General features: G+C 41.4%; 1 protein-coding gene across 1 annotated transcript; it reads left to right on the forward strand.

The window, feature by feature from the left end:
• Window positions 1-377: 377 nt before the first annotated feature.
• Window positions 378-9892, forward strand: LOC135528673 (collagen alpha-1(XIX) chain-like; the record flags this gene model as incomplete). Its single annotated transcript, XM_064957787.1, has 5 exons — window positions 378-501; window positions 905-1180; window positions 5993-6073; window positions 8901-9068; window positions 9794-9892. Coding segments are annotated over 5 exons (748 nt in total), but the record flags the coding sequence as incomplete, so codon positions are not given.
• Between the last annotated feature and the right edge of the window lie 8344 nt (window positions 9893-18236).

Consider the following 18236-nt stretch of genomic DNA (forward strand, 5'->3'; position numbering starts at 1 on the left):
TAATCTGGCTGGATGAATCATGTTTGGCATAAAATTCTAGCTTTATATGTAAGCGGCCATTTTGCGCTAGGGGGCTATAGAAGAACGTTGTCAAGTGATTCAAGTTGATTGGTTTTCTTACTACACAGTCATAGAAAGCTATAAGTCATCCAGCATGATTATTCATATTCATTCTGAATGTTTATTTTTTCCATTTAGCAAATTTAAATGCTAATTTTATGGGTAAAATCTTCTACGTTAGCTATTAATGCTCTTCCAACCAAGACTGAAAGTTCCGAAACAATATTTTCACTGTTAGGCCCATTGTTAATTTTCATATATTTTTGTGATTCAATTTCACAATATGCAGCTCGAACAATGTACATTTTTACTTTCAGATTGGTGTTCCCCAACGGTCTGTCCAGTGAATATTCTCTAGTTACCACCTTCCGGCTCAGGAAAACCACTAAGAAAGACCGCTGGTATCTGTGGCAGATATTTGACCAGACGGGAGGTACCCAGGTAGGTCTGAATGTCCACTATAAGGATATTCATGATGTCTGGATGTATAGCATTGAATTGGGTTTGGATCTATATTGATTTATTGGTTGGTTGATTGACTGATCAGTCGATCGCTCACTGACTCTGCCAGTTCGCCCGGCAGGTCAGTCGGTCCATCGGCTGGTTGGCTGGTAGGGCGCTTGGCTGGTAGATCAGTCAAGTCGGTTGGCCGTGTGGTCAGTAGGTCGGTCTGTCGGTTGGTTAACTATTGGGTAATTGATCAACGTTTTCATGCCATGACTGATGCTTGTATCTACCATGACCCTGATGGTAATGAATGGAAGGCAACACTTTACCAGCAGGTATAAAGCTTTACAACTTGTTATGATGCAATATAATGTCTTACAATCTCCTCAATCTTCAGGTGTCTGTAGTGTTGGACGGTGCTAAACGAGCAGTGGAGTTCTCAGCCCGGGGCCTTCTGAAGAACAGCCTTCACTACACCTTTAAGAGCCGAGACCTGCACACCCTGTTTGACCGCCAATGGCACAAGCTGGGTGTGGCGGTCCAGAGCAGCATCGTCTCCATTTACATGGACTGTAAACTAATAGAGAGGAGGCTGACAGACGAGAAGCATGAAATCGACCCCAGTGGATATACGCTGATTACAACCCGGGTGGAGGATGGACGGCCTGTAGATGTACGTTTAGGCCTAAAGCCACAATCTGGACATACAACCGCTCTGAAATACATAGCCGGAGCATGACTGACAGTCCATGAGATCGACATTATACTTTTAAACATACAGTAACTATATATGGTTGCATTCAAGGGCAATGTCTAGAAGGGTCCCAGCAAACCGGGAACATTCCCAGAACATTAGCTAAGATTCCCATTAAGTTCTAGTTAGGGTTTTATCTAACACTAAGATGATAACATTCCTTTTAATGACAAAATATTTTATTTTTCAAAAAATATTTTTAAATTAAATATCGTTGGAATATTCTCCTTACATTCACTAAAATGTTGTGCACAACACCTGTAACAATCATCACAGAACATTCCTCAATAGTTCTCATTAGTCTTCCAGGTAATGAAATAACACAGTGTACCAGTAATGTTTTCCAAGCAAACCAAAATTGGCTCTGTGAAAGTTCCTAGAACATCTGTTAGGTTGTCGCAAATGTTCTCGTGACACAAAAACGGTCCATTCATGGTGATGAATGTTTAACATTTGCCTGATGTTGCGAGAGCATTCCTACAACACATTTCATCTGTTCGTTAAAGGTTCCCAGAATGTTTCATTAGGTTGTGGGAACAGTCTGGTGGGATCATTGAGGGTTGTCGTGTCTTTGGCTATACCGGATTAAGTGTTATGACATGCTGTTCTATAAAATCATTTCTCTGTAATTAATATTACCTAATTGAGCTAATCATATAAATGTAATTAACTAGAAAGTCGGGGCACCACAAAATAATATTTATAGAGCTGTTATCTTCCGAATAAACTCTTAAAGACCTAGTAATATTTTACATCAATAGCAGTCAATATTAATCGTCACCTTATTTCAGTCTCATCTGAAAGTTGTAATTTCTTGGTTATCTTCACAAAATATTTATTTACTAAATACCTAACTAATCACACAGAATTACATATACACATTGATTACATATGATGTCATAAAGGAAAACGTCCCTAGCGGACGGAACAGATATGACAGCTGGTTACACAAAGGACGGGGGTTGGGTTTAAGTGAAAGAGCGGGAAGATTTGAGGAACAAAGGGAGAAGCTATGTCTCTATCGGGCTGTAGGCAGCTACTCTATTGTAAATACAGAATCTTATGCATTCTAAATTACCGCCCATTTGGAAAAGAAAAATGCAATAAATATTTACTCTGAGCTGCGCTTCAATAGGTTGGTGGTAGATGGAAGGCCGTGTTGCACAACAGAGTCATTTGTCCATTGAAGAGTGTCCGTGGTGGTGAAACGGTTACGTTGTAGTGTCGTCATAGTGTGGTAGATGGGATACTCTGTCCGTCCTGCCCTAGCCCACGTTTACAGCTGCTGTTGCTAACTCAACGGCTAGGATGTCTCACTTCTTTAGTGAGTAAGAGTTCAAAGTTTATACCATTCACAACCAAAGCTCACGCTGAGGTTGGCTTAGTTCTGTAGTTGACATGTTAGTCCTTTTTAACGTATGGACCGTCGTCCAATCATCCTCGGAACAGGAGGTTACATTTTCGTCAAGGCTTTATATCGTGGAGGGAGAGAAGGGTGTGTTTCATAGTTTACAACCCATGTCTCTTCACAGGGGCGGGCCACTGATTGAGCAGAGCTCTAACCTTATGAAAACCCAAATCTCTCATCTTTTCACAAATAATTTTATATTTAAACATTTGAATTGCACAACAATTCCATAGGAATCTGAAAACTATAATGTGTAGACTTTCCCAGATATAGTTTAGGTCGTCCTGTCATCAGTCATAATGTCTCAGATGACAACTGAACTGACATCATATTCATGAAGTACCAACGCATATTTTCAACTGGTTCTATTACCGAAATATGGATCCTTTTCCTCCACTTGTTTGATGTTCCCAGACTCTCTATGAGTCAAGAGAGAGGGGAGGGAGGAAGGTATTTATGGGGGGTCATAAACCTTACCCACAGGTAACGTTCTCCTAACATTCACTAAAAGGTTATCCAAAGGCCAACATCATGACAGGGTACAAAACAAAATATATGTTCCCAAAACACCAAAACTGTCCAGTTATGTGGATGATTCTACAATGTTTCTTTTAGCGTACAAAACACATTCACCTGATGTTACAGGGATGATCCCAGGTGGAAAGGGTAGGCAACAACACATCTGCCATGCTGATCCTCAACAAGGGGGACCCTCAGGGGTGCATGCTTGGTCCCCTCCTGTACTCCCTGTTCACCCAAGACTGCATGGCCATGCACGATTCCAAAACCATCATCATGGGAATGGCGCCGGAGGGGATGGCTGCCATTTTACAGGCTTCTAACCAACTGTGGAATTTAGTGTGTTTTTTCGCATTGTTTGTAACTTATTTTGCATATAATGTTGCTGCTAGCGTCTATTATGACTCAAAAGAGCTTCTGGATATCAGAACAGTGATTTCTTAACTAGAACTGGACAAAGATTTTTTTTAATAGGTCTGACACAAAGGATATACTGCTTCTCCTATACCAGGCCCAAATCCTTGTCATTCGCGTGAAGAAAAGATGGAAATACAGGGGACGGAAATAGGGGTGCCTTGTGAGAATTTGTCGGTGAGTGAGTAACCCGCCTCTACCATCCGTTCTATTGGCCAATGTGCAGTGACTGGAAAATAAACTGGATAATCTCCGCTCGAAACTATCCTACCAACGGGACATTAAAACCTGAAATATCTTATGTTTCACCGAGTCGTGGCTGGACCACGACACAGATTTTATACAGTTGGCTGGGTTTTCCATGCATCGGCAGGACAGAACAGATACGATAAGATGAATCACAGCTGGTGTCTAATATTAAAGAGATCTCAAGGTATTGCTCGCCTAAGGGAGAGTACCTCATGATAAGCTGTAGACCACACTATCTACCAAGAGAGTTTTCATCTATATTTTCCGTAGCTGTAGCTATCTATTTACCACAACAAACCGATGCTGGCACTAAGACAGCACTCAATGAACTGTATAAGGCAATAAGCAAACAAGAAAATGCTCATCTAGAAGCGGCGCTCCTAGTGGCTGGGGACTTTAATGCAAGCAATCCTTTTTACCTCATTTCTACCATTATGTCACATATGCAACCAGAGGGAAAAAAACTCTAGATCACCTCTGCTCCACACACAGAGATGTATTCAAAGCTCTGCCTCACCCTCCATTTGGCAAATCTGACCATAATTCTATCCTCCTGATTCCTGCTTACAAGCAAAAACTAAAGCAGGAAGTACCAGTGACTTGCTCAATACGGAAGTGGTCAGATGACACGGATGCTACGGTACAGGACTGTTTTGCTAGCACAGACTGGAATATTTTCCGGGATTCATCCAATGGCATTAAGGAGAATACCACCTCAGTCACCGGATTCATCAATAAGTGCATCGACGACGTCGTCCCCACAGTGTCAGTACGTACATTTCCCAACCAGAAGTCATGGATTTACAGGCAACATCCTCATGAGCTAAAGGCTAGAGCTGCTGCTTTCAAGGAGCGGGACACTAATCCAGACGCTTATGAGAAATCCCGCTTTGCCTTCAGACGAACCATTAAACAGGCAAAGCGTGAATACAGGACTAAGATTGAATCCTACTACACCTGCTCTGACGCTCGTTGGATGTGGCAGGGTGTATAAACCATTACAGAATATGAAGGGAAACTGGACAGCTGTGTGATCACGTTGTCCATAGCTGATGTGAGCAAGACCCTTAAACAGATTACCATGACGTGTACTCAGAGCATGCATGGACCAACTGGCAAGTGTCTTCACTGACATTTTCAACCTCTCCCTGACCGAGTCTGTAATACCTACATGTTTGAAGCAGACCACCATAGTCCCTGTGTCCAAGGAAGTGAAGGTAACCTGCCTAAATGACTACCGCCCTGTAGCACTCACGTCGATAGCCATGAAGTGCTTAAAAGGCTGGTCATGGCTCACATCAACCCCATCATCCCAGCAACCCTAGCCTCATTCCAATTCGCGTACAGCCCCAACAGATCCACAGATGACGCAATCTCAATCGCACACCTCACTGCTCTTTCCCACCTGGAGAAAAGGAACATCTATGTGAGAATGCTGTTCATTGACTACAGCTCAGCTTTCAACACCATAGTGCCCATAAAGCTCATCACTAAGCTAAGGACCCTGGGACTAACAACTCCCTCTCCAACTGGATCCTGGACTTCCTGACAGGCCTGTTGTATTCGGCGCATGTGACAAATAACATTTTATTTGATAACTGAATGTTTGCATAACTGGACAGGTTTTGTGTTTTGGGAACATATCTCTTGACCAGTCAGTGTTACCACAATCTAATGAAATATTCTTGGAACCTTTAAAGAACAGAGGAAATGTGTTCTGGGAACGTACTTGTAATATCTCATGTTTTTTGCACCCTTAAAGAACCATTCTAGAAGCGGAGGCCCAACTGGACAGCTTTTGTGTTTGGGGAACATATCTTTTGTGATGTACCCAAAAGTTCCCACCAGACTGTTCCCACAACCTAATGAAACATTCTGGCAACCTGTTAAAGAACAGTTCTTGAATGTTCTTGAAACATCAGGCAAATGTTTTCTACAAGCATTCTAAAATAACATTTGCCGCGAACAAACAAATGTTCTGGGAACTTTCACAGAACCAATTTTGGTGTGCTGGGGTTGCTTAGTTTCGGTCAAAGAAACATGTTTCCTATTTCAAAATATACATTGTTAGCTTTTTAAAAAGTATTTTTTCTCTATATCTGAATCATCATAATGTCCCTAACAGATGTCTTTCTCTCCAGATCGAACTGCAACAAATCCTGATCTACTGTGACCCATACCTGGCTGAGATGGAGAACTGCTGTGAGCAGGCAGGATCTACGGTAAGATCTTTTACACTCCTTTCATGTACAGTGCACATTTTAGGACATACATGAGACCTTCCACGTGGCTTGATATACAGTAGAGCTGGGTCATTCAATTCTTACCCTATGAATTCCAGAGTATTTCTAGTTTTCTGTTCTACCTGAGAATTAATTGCACCCACCTGGTTTCCCAGGTCTAAATCAGTCCCTGATAAAAATATATATATATATTTTTAAATGTATCCGTTATTTTACCAGGTAAGTTGACTGAGTACATGTTCTCATTTACAGCAACTACCTTAGGGAATAGTTACAGGGGAGAGGAGGGGGATGAATGAGCCAATTGTAAGAGGGGAATATATATTTTTAAAGCAGTGAAACTGGCTTCTTGGTCGATATTTGAATTTAAGGACAATATGTAATATAATCTGGTTGTGTTTGTCCTTCTTGAAAGCTGAATGATGTTTCTTTCATAGGGGACATCTTATCCAGGTTACTGTGCAATATCTTTGTGACAGCTGCTGATGTAAAACGGGATTTATAAATACATTTGATTGATAGATTGATAGATAGATATTCTTCTGTTAGCTCATATTGCAGAACAGGTCAATGACCTTACGACCTGTGGATGAATCCCAAATAGCACCCTTTTCCCAGTATAGTGCACTACGTTTGACCAGAGCCCATAGGAAAAAAGCGTGCAATTTGGACTGCTAACTGTGTTTAAAAGGAGAAGTGACCTTTGACATTTTGACAGTTAGGCCTATATGTATTCATGACCATGTTGTCATCTCAGTGAGTGTTGGGTTATGTTGATTCAATGTGCTAGGTCACATGTGGTCTATATGGTTGGAAATAGTGTGTATCAGTGACCTCTCACCTTTGGCCTATGCCAGTTATAATATATATCCATAACCAGGATGTTATCTCAGTGTGCATTGAGTTTCAGTACTGGGGCTCAGTCAATATGGTAGGAAATAATGTATTGGCATTCAAAACCTTAAGTATTGCCCTTTCCTCATTCCCCTGGGACAGTCATCTAGTTCCACAGTAATTCAGGTATCTCATTGGGTCAATGAATCATTGGACATTAACTGATTATAAATACGGTAGTGGTATTGGACTGTTATTACATTTCAGACTATTTGAGAACTGCATTTCAACATGTGTTGTATTATAATTGTCTGGTTTCCTATACCCAAATTAAGCCTAATCCTAAACTAAATAGCACTTTGAATGGAGATTTTACATTGCTTTCTAGACCAAAATTCTTTCAAGCACTGGACTCAAGTTCAAGTGAACTAGAAAACATAATTGAATAACAACATGAAATGATTAGGCTTAAGGTGGTTCCAGGAAACTGGCCCTTAAATAACAGAGTAATGTGTCTAAACAGTTTGTATGCAGTGGACATATATAAAATAGTCCAAATTGGTGAAGTGATAAAAAAAAAAACTTGTTTCAAACCATTTAAAAAAAATAAACAACTGAAAAGTGGTGCGTGTATATGTATTCAGCCCCTAAATAAGATCTGGTGCAACCAGTTACCTTCAGAACTAATTAACAAATGAAATTAAGTCCACCTGTGTGCAAGTGCCACATGATCTGTCACATGATCTCAGTATATGTACACCTGTTCTGAAAGGCCCCAGAGTCTGCAACATGACTAAGCAAGAGGCACCACCAAGCAAGCGGCATCATGAATACCAAGGAGCTCCAAACAGGTCAGGGAGTGGAGAAGTACAGATCAGGGTTCGGTTATAAAAATCCATTATTATAAAATTGAAAGAATATGGCACTACAACAAACCTGCCAAGAGAGGGCCGCCCACCGAACTCACAAACCAGGCAAGGAGGGCATTAATCAGAGATAACCCTGAAGGAGCTGCAAAGCTCCACAACGGAGATTGGAGTATCTGTCCATAGGACCACTTTAAGCCATACATTCCACAGAGCTGGGCTTTATGGAAGAGTTGCCAGAAAAAAGACATTGCTTAAAGAAAAAAATAAGGAAGCACGTTTGGTGTTTTCCAAAAGGCACGTAGGAGACTCCCCAAATATATGGAAGAAGGTACTCTGGTCAAACAAGACTAAAATTGAAATTTTTGGCCATCAAGGAAAACGCTATGTCTGGCGCAAACCCAACACCTTTCATCACCTCAAGAATACAATCTCCACAGTTAAAGCATGGTAGTAGCAGCATCATGCTGTGGGGATGTTTTCAACGGCAGGATCTGGGAAACTGGTCAGATATGAAGGAATGATGGATGGCGCTAAATACAGGGACATTTTTTAGGGAAACCTGTTTCAGTCTTCCAGAGATTTGAGACTGGTACAGAGGTTCACCTTCCAGCAGGACAATGACCTTAAGCATACTGCTAAAGCAACACTTGAGTGATTTCAGGGGAAATATTTGCATGTCTTGGAATGGCCTTGTCAAAGACCAGACCTCAATCCATTTGAGAATCTGTGGTATGACTCTGTATACCAGCGGAACCCATCCAACTTGAAGGAGCTGCAGCAGTTTTGCCTTAATGAATAAGCAAAAATCTCAGTGGCTAGATAGAGACATTCCCCAAGAGACTTGCAGCTGTAATTGCTGCAAAAGGTGGCTCTACAAAGTATTGACTTTGGGGGGGGGGGTGAATAGTTATGCATGCTCAAGTTCTGTTTTATTGTCTTATTTCGTGTTTGTTTCACAATAAAAATATTTTGCATCTTCAAAGTGGTAGGCATGTCGTGTGAATCAAATGATACAAACCCCCCAAAAATCTATTTTAATTCCAGGTTGTAAGGCAACAAAATAGTAAAAATCCCAACTGTAAATCTTTGTATTGATCCTACAGTGTGAGCCTAGCAGGGAGGGCCCTGGTGCTGGAGGGGTGACTCCCAATCCCTTGGATACAGATGGAGCAGGCCAGCTCCCCCGGATGCTCTCCCAGCCCGTCCAGCCAGCTCGGGTCCAGCGGGTCCAGCATTCCAGCAGTGACAGATGTCAATGTTCAGCAGAAAAGGTACAGTCCATAGAAATATCCTGCGTCCCAAACAGCACTATTCTCTCTTTTGTGCACTACTTTTGACCAAGGCCAATAGGGAATAGGGTGCCATTGTATTCGATAAACATTTTTAGTAAAAGTATGAATTTCAGCACCCTTCGGAAGGACTTCTTGTTGTACAGGACAAAAATAGGTACAGGTAAGCATTTTCAGAATTTCAAGTATCGACTGGTGGCAACTCAATGTTGTTGCCAGCAAATCGTGCGACCCCTTATCAATACTCAACTCAACCTCGATATAGGAGATCGGAGTTGAGCAATCCTCAGCTACAATCTGTCCAAACAGCAAATATAATCCTAATGGGTTGGAGGGTTCTGTTCTAATGGAACCATGCATTCAGATATCCCACTGCTGACACCAAACGTATTAAACAAGAAAATAAATACCAAATTAAAGCACATTTATGCCAATGGGTTTTCTTGGATGCCAACCAAAGGCAGGAAATAAAAGCTTATTAGCAGTAATTTGGCACAAATATGTAGTTGCTTTGTTTGAGGCATGGCCGCCATCTCCAGAGGTGGTTCCACTAATGTCCATGGAAGTGTGCTGAAAGCAGACTTCAGACAGAGGGATACCTTGGGGAATTTCTCATGTCTTTGGGGAGTTTTTAATGTGTGGATGGACAGTCATTAGCAAGCTAGTTCAGGTAAATTACATCAATTAAATGTTCTTGTTCTTTGTAGGGTGATCAAGGTCTACCAGGCTTGGCAGGACTTCCAGGAGAGAAAGGCGATCAAGGAGACAAGGTAAAGGAGATGTTGAATATCTATCTGGCTCAATAAATACCATCATGACTGTGCAAGTGTACACAAGTATTGTACCTGTAGAATTCAGTTACAATTCTAACAGAGATAAAGCTGTTGTGCTTCCTTAGTTACATATTTCAGGGAGAGAGACAAAGACGGAGACGGAGAAAAGACAGACGGAGAAAAGACAGACGGAGACAGAGAAAAGACAGACAGAGAAAAGACAGACAGAGAAAAGACAGACAGAGAAAAGACAGACAGAGACAGAGAAAAGACAGACAGAGACAGAGAAAAGACAGACAGAGACAGAGAAAAGACAAACAGAGAAAAGACAGACAGACAGAGATGGAGACAGACAAAGACGGAGAAAAGACAGACAAAGACGGAGAAAAGACAGACAGACGGAGAAAAGACAGACAGAGACAGAGAAAAGACAGACATAGACGGAGAAAAGACAGACATAGACGGAGAAAAGACAGACAGAGACGGATAAAAGACAGACAGAGACAGAGAAAAGACAGACACAGATGGAGACAGAGAAAAGACAGACATAGAAAAGACAGACAGAGAAAAGACAGACACAGACGGAGACAGAGAAAAGACAGACATAGAAAAGACAGACAGACGGAGGCAGACAGAGATGGAGACAGACATAGAAAAGACAGACAGAGAAAAGACAGACACAGACGGAGACAGAAATAAGGAAATATGTCCTGGATTGTGTGTTATCCTCCATGATTTAACAATGGAAATAAGTCCCAGACTGTATTGTGTGTTATCCTCCATGATTTAACAATGGAAATAAGTCCCAGACTGTATTGTGTGTTATCCTCCATGATTTAACAATGGAAATAAGTCCCAGACTGTATTGTGTGTTATCCTCCATGATTTAACAATGGAAATATGTCCCAGACTGTATTGTGTGTTATCCTCCATGATTTAACAATGGAAATAAGTCCCAGACTGTATTGTGTTATCCTCCATGATTTAACAATGGAAATAAGTCCCAGACTGTATTGTGTGTTATCCTCCATGATTTAACAATGGAAATATGTCCCAGACTGTATTGTGTGTTATCCTCCATGATTTAACAATGGAAATAAGTCCCAGACTGTATTGTGTGTTATCCTCCATGATTTAACAATGGAAATATGTCCCAGACTGTATTGTGTGTTATCCTCCATGATTTAACAATGGAAATAAGTCCCAGACTGTATTGTGTGTTATCCTCCATGATTTAACAATGGAAATATGTCCCAGACTGTATTGCGTGTTATCCTCCATGATTTAACAATGGAAATAAGTCCCAGACTGTATTGCGTGTTATCCTCCATGATTTAACAATGGAAATAAGTCCCAGACAGAATCAACTAAAGTAATAGAACGAGCATGAAATTCAGATTCCCCCTGTCCTTTTACAATATATAACCGTCAGTATCAGTTCAACATTTAATTTGCTACGTGTTTCAAGCCTTGAAATCAGACACAAACAAGTACAGGTGGCTCTCCATTACGCCTCTCCATTACGCCTCTCCATTACGCCTCTCCAATACGCCTCTCCATTACGCCTCTCCATTGTTTTGTGTGAAATTGTGCTCTGAAGCCTTTGAAGTGGCTATCGGAGGGTCTATTACATCCTCCGTAATTTTCACTCCCTCAGCATAGGGACACTTGTGTATATTGCAGATGAGCGTGTGAATGCACAAATGGAGGGCTGAGGGCCGTAGGGAATGAAAGAGAGAGAGAAGAAGAGCCAGTGTGTTTGACAGAAAGAGAGAGAAGAGCCAGTGTGTTTGACAGAAAGAAAGAGAGAAGAAGAGCCAGTGTGTTTGACAGAGAGCGAAAGAGAGAAGAAGAGCCAGTGTGTTTGACAGAGAGCGAGAGAGAGAGAAGTGCCAGTGTGTTTGACAGAAAGAGAGAGAAGGGCCAGTGTGTTTGACAGAAAGAAAGAGTGAAGAAGAGCCAGTGTGTTTGACAGAGAGCGAGAGAGAGAGAAGTGCCAGTGTGTTTGACAGCGAGAGAGAGAAGAGCCAGTGTGTTTGACAGAGAGAGAGAAGAGCCAGTGTGTTTGACAGAAAGAGAGAGAGAGAAGACCCAGTGTGTTTGACAGAAAGAGAGAGAGAAGTGCCAGTGTCTTTGACAGAAAGAGAGAGAGAAGTGCCAGCGTGTTTGACAGAAAGAGAGACAGAGAAGAGCCAGTGTGTTTGACAGAAAGAGAGAGGAGTCAGTGTGTTTGACACAGAGAGAGAGAAGAGTCAGTGTGTTTGACACAGAGAGAGAGAAGAGTCAGTGTGTTTGACAGAAAGAGAGAGAGAGAAGACCCAGTGTGTTTGACAGAAAGAGAGAGAGAGAAGACCCAGTGTGTTTGACAGAAAGAGAGAGAAGAGCCAGTGTCTTTGCCAGAAAGAGAGAGAGAAGTGCCAGTGTGTTTGACAGAAAGAGAGACAGAGAAGAGCCAGTGTGTTTGACAGAAAGAGAGAGAGAGGAGTCAGTGTGTTTGACACAGAGAGAGAGAAGAGTCAGTGTGTTTGACAGAGAGAGAGAGAAGAGCCAGTGTGTTTGACAGAGAGAGAGAGAAGTGCCAGTGTGTTTGACAGAAAGAGAGAGAAGAGCCAGTGTGTTTGACAGAAAGAGAGACAGAGAAGAGCCAGTGTGTTTGACAGAGAGAGAGAGAAGTGCCAGTGTGTTTGACAGAAAGGGAGAGAAGAGTCAGTGTGTTTGACACAGAGAGAGAGAAGCGCCAGTGTGTTTGACAGAAAGAGAGAGAAGAGCCAGTGTGTTTGACAGAAAGAGAGAGAAGAGCCAGTGTGTTTGACAGAAAGAGAGAGAAGAGCCAGTGTATTTGACAGAAAGAGAGAGAAGAGCCAGTGTGTTTGACAGAGAGCGAGAGAAGAGCCAGTGTGTTTGACAGAAAGAGAGAGAAGTGCCAGTGTGTTTGACAGAAAGAGAGAGAAGTGCCAGTGTGTTTGACAGAAAGAGAGAGAAGTGCCAGTGTGTTTGACAGAAAGAGAGAGAAGTGCCAGTGTGTTTGACAGAAAGAGAGAGAAGAGCCAGTGTGTTTGACAGAAAGAGAGAGAAGTGCCAGTGTGTTTGACAGAAAGAGAGAGAGAAGAGCCAGTGTGTTTGACAGAAAGAGAGAGAGAGAAGAAGAGCCAGTGTGTTTGACAGAGAGAGAGAGAGAGAGAAGTGCCAGTGTGTTTGACAGAAAGAGAGAGAAGTGCCAGTGTGTTTGACAGAAAGGGAGAGAAGTGCCAGTGTGTAAGGGAGAGAGAAGAGCCAGTGTGTTTGACAGAAAGAGAGAGAGAAGAAGAGCCAGTGTGTTTGACAGAGAGAGAGAGAAGAGCCAGTGTGTTTGACAGAGAGAGAGAGTAAAGAAGATCCAGTGTGTTTGGGAATGAAGAATGATAGGAAGTAATTTCTCTGAACAGGTGGTGATTCGCCTATTAGGACCAGATGGTCTTTGTGGTCATTGACCCAATTACCATAGAGTGGTGTAGTTTGGGTAAAGACATTTTGCAGAGCTAGTAGGACCTTGAGTTGTGTCCTAAATGGAACCCTATTCCCAATATAGTGCACTACTTTGGAGCAGAGCCCTATGAGATATCTTATAGGCCTGGTCAAAAACATGCACTATATAGAGACTAGGGTGCCATTTGTTATGCAGTCCTTCTGTTTTCCCCTTAAAACCACTCAGGAATTCAGAGGAAGTACAACAGCTACTACACAAGCTTTAAATCATTCTACCTGTAGGACCGACCGAGAGGAGGGGGAATTGGGTTATTTGTGAAACTCTCCATTATAATTAGTGTGTTCCTGCTGTAGAAGTGGCGTTAGGTTTGTTATAGTGGTCTACGAGGACCAAAGAAAACACCTCAGTCCATATATCCTTATTGAACTAGTCTTGGCACTTTAGATACCATTAAATCATTAAAAGTAGCACAAAATAAATCTCTTTAAAGTCATAATGAGTTTTTTTTCAGGTTGAAAGTAACTTGTAGGGAAACCTCCAAGCGTATCATACTCAGGTGAATAGACTCCTGTGAGCACACCATTTACTTGTTCTATTAAACTGGGAACCCAATACAACGTCATGTCATTTCTGAAAGGGTCATTTAATTACTGTACCTCTGTTGAAGTTATACGTTTTGACAGACAGGCTGGGTTCAGCGACACTGGGACAACCAATCAACTGCCCCGAATAGGATTCCTGGCATTATTATCACTTTTCAGAAGAAGTGCATTGTGGGACTAAATGAAATGAGTGACAGCTGGTTGAGAAGGCAAGCAGGCAGGGCGGAATGGAGTACATCTGTAGTGTGGTGCTGAACATGTTCTGAGGATTGTAAAGGAAGAAGAAAAAGCAATCATTTCATGACGACGTCAATGTTTAGATTTGATTCCACCTAGGAGCTGTGAATGTGTTAGTACTAGGGATGTACATCCTATAACATAGCACTAGGACTGTACATCCTATAACATAGTACTAGGACTGTACATCCTATAACATAGTACTAGGGATGTACATCCTATAACATAGCACTAGGGATGTACGGCGTATAACATAGCACTAGGACTGTACGTCCTATAACATAGCACTAGGGCTGTACATCCTATAACATAGTACTAGTACTAGGGCTGTACGTCCTATAACATAGCACTAGGACTGTACGTCCTATAACATAGCACTAGGACTGTACGTCCTATAACATAGCACTAGGACTGTACGTCCTATAACATAGTACTAGGGCTGTACATCCTATAACATAGTATTAGGGCTGTATGTCGTATAACATAGCACTAGGACTGTACGTCCTATAACATAGTACTAGGGCTGTACATCCTATAACATAGTATTAGGGCTGTATGTCGTATAACATAGCACTAGGACTGTACGTCCTATAACATAGCACTAGGGCTGTATGTCGTATAACATAGCACTAGGACTGTACGTCCTATAACATAGCACTAGGGCTGTATGTCGTATAACATAGCACTAGGACTGTACGTCCTATAACATAGCACTAGGGCTGTACATCCTATAACATAGTACTAGGGCTGTACATCCTATAACATAGTACTAGGGCTGTAAATCCTATAACATAGCACTAGGGCTGTACATCCTATAACATAGTACTAGGGCTGTACATCCTATAACATAGTACTAGGGCTGTACGTCCTATAACATAGCACTAGGGCTGTACATCCTATAACATAGTACTAGTACTAGGACTGTACATCCTATAACATAGTACTAGGGCTGTACATCCTATAACATAGCACTAGGGCTGTATGTCGTATAACATAGCACTAGGGCTGTACATCCTATAACATAGTACTAGGGATGTACATCCTATAACATAGCACTAGGGCTGTACATCCTATAACATAGCACTAGGGCTGTACATCCTATAACATAGTACTAGGGCTGTACATCCTATAACATAGTACTAGGGCTGTACATCCTATAACATAGTACTAGGGCTGTACATCCTATAACATAGCACTAGGGCTGTACATCCTATAACATAGTACTAGGGATGTACATCCTATAACATAGCACTAGGGCTGTACATCCTATAACATAGCACTAGGGCTGTACATCCTATAACATAGTACTAGTACTAGGACTGTACATCCTATAACATAGCACTAGGGCTGTACATCCTATAACATAGTACTAGGGATGTACATCCTATAACATAGCACTAGGGCTGTACATCCTATAACATAGCACTAGGGCTGTACATCCTATAACATAGTACTAGTACTAGCGCTGTACATCCTATAACATAGCACTAGGGCTGTACATCCTATAATATAGTACTAGGACTGTACATCCTATAACATAGTACTAGGGCTGTAAATCCTATAACATAGTACTAGGGATGTACATCCTATAACATAGTACTAGGACTGTACATCCTATAACATAGCACTAGGGCTGTACATCCTATAACATAGCACTAGGGCTGTACATCCTATAACATAGTACTAGGACTGTACATCCTATAACATAGTACTAGGACTGTACATCCTATAACATAGTACTAGGGATGTACATCCTATAACATAGCACTAGGGCTGTACGTCCTATAACATAGCACTAGGGCTGTATGTCCTATAACATAGTACTAGGGCTGTACATCCTATAACATAGCACTAGGGCTGTACATCCTATAACATAGTACTAGGGATGTACGTTGTATAACATAGTACTAGGGCTGTACATCCTATAACATAGCACTAGGGCTGTACATCCTATAACATAGTACTAGGACTGTACATCCTATAACATAGTACTAGCGCTGTACATCCTATAACATAGTACTAGGGCTGTAAATCCTATAACATAGTACTAGGACTGTACATCCTATAACATAGCACTAGGGCTGTACATCCTATAACATAGTACTAGGGATGTACATCCTATAACATAGCACTAGGGCTGTACATCCTATAACATAGCACTAGGGCTGTACATCCTATAACATAGTACTAGGGCTGTACGTCCTATAACATAGCACTAGGGCTGTACATCCTATAACATAGTACTAGTACTAGGACTGTACATCCTATAACATAGTACTAGGGCTGTACATCCTATAACATAGCACTAGGGCTGTATGTCGTATAACATAGCACTAGGGCTGTACATCCTATAACATAGTACTAGGGATGTACATCCTATAACATAGCACTAGGGATGTACATCCTATAACATAGCACTAGGGCTGTACATCCTATAACATAGCACTAGGGCTGTACATCCTATAACATAGTACTAGGGATGTACATCCTATAACATAGCACTAGGGATGTACATCCTATAACATAGCACTAGGGCTGTACATCCTATAACATAGTACTAGGGCTGTACGTCCTATAACATAGTACTAGTACTAGGACTGTACATCCTATAACATAGCACTAGGGCTGTACATCCTATAACATAGTACTAGGACTGTACATCCTATAACATAGTACTAGGACTGTACATCCTATAACATAGTACTAGGGCTGTACATCCTATAACATAGCACTAGGGCTGTACATCCTATAACATAGTACTAGGGCTGTACATCCTATAACATAGTACTAGGACTGTACATCCTATAACATAGCACTAGGGCTGTACATCCTATAACATAGTACTAGGACTGTACATCCTATAACATAGTACTAGGGCTGTAAATCCTATAACATAGCACTAGGGATGTACATCCTATAACATAGTACTAGCACTGTATGTCGTATAACATAGCACTAGCGCTGTATGTCGTATAACATAGCACTAGGGCTGTATGTCGTATAACATAGTACTAGGACTGTACATCCTATAACATAGTACTAGTACTGTATGTCGTATAACATAGCACTAGGGCTGTACATCCTATAACATAGTACTAGGGCTGTACATCCTATAACATAGTACTAGGACTGTATGTCGTATAACATAGCACTAGCGCTGTATGTCGTATAACATAGCACTAGGGCTGTATGTCGTATAACATAGTACTAGGACTGTACATCCTATAACATAGTACTAGTACTGTATGTCGTATAACATAGCACTAGGGCTGTACATCCTATAACATAGTACTAGGGCTGTACATCCTATAACATAGTACTAGGACTGTATGTCGTATAACATAGCACTAGGGCTGTACATCCTATAACATAGTACTAGGGCTGTACATCCTATAACATAGCACTAGGGCTGTACATCCTATAACATAGTACTAGGGCTGTACATCCTATAACATAGTACTAGGACTGTACATCCTATAACATAGTACTAGGACTGTACATCCTATAACATAGTACTAGGGCTGTACATCCTATAACATAGTACTAGGGCTGTACATCCTATAACATAGCACTAGGGCTGTACATCCTATAATATAATACAAGGCCATTAGGAAAAAGTGATTTCCTTTCAAGGAAGCTGCCTTCTTATAATACCAGGATAGATGTGTTTAATCTTCTGAAGAACCTTGGATAACCACAGCTGTTTCATCACTGTGAACGGGATTAGGATCCTCCATCCAACTTTCACCACAGTGCTGGATTTATACTTTCTCTTCTCTTGAAGTAACACAACCACAAGTTAATCCCCAATTCCCCCCCCCCCCCAACGTTTTCCTTGTAAGGTCATAACAATTAACCCACAGTTCTCATTATGATTCTGTTTAAATGCTCTAAAGTCTAACCAGTATTGGAGCTTCTGTATAAATCTCTGTAAAAGCTCAATTGCCAATAACTACGTAAGGGGCGCATTAAAAGGTTATAATGATGATTTCTGTTCTCTCTCTCCATAAAATGTCATCATTCTGCTATTGCTAGCACACATCCATCTATTGTATGTACATGTACAGTTGGA

This window comes from Oncorhynchus masou, unplaced genomic scaffold, assembly GCF_036934945.1.
Source record: "Oncorhynchus masou masou isolate Uvic2021 unplaced genomic scaffold, UVic_Omas_1.1 unplaced_scaffold_1009, whole genome shotgun sequence".
Classification (NCBI taxonomy): domain Eukaryota; kingdom Metazoa; phylum Chordata; class Actinopteri; order Salmoniformes; family Salmonidae; genus Oncorhynchus; species Oncorhynchus masou.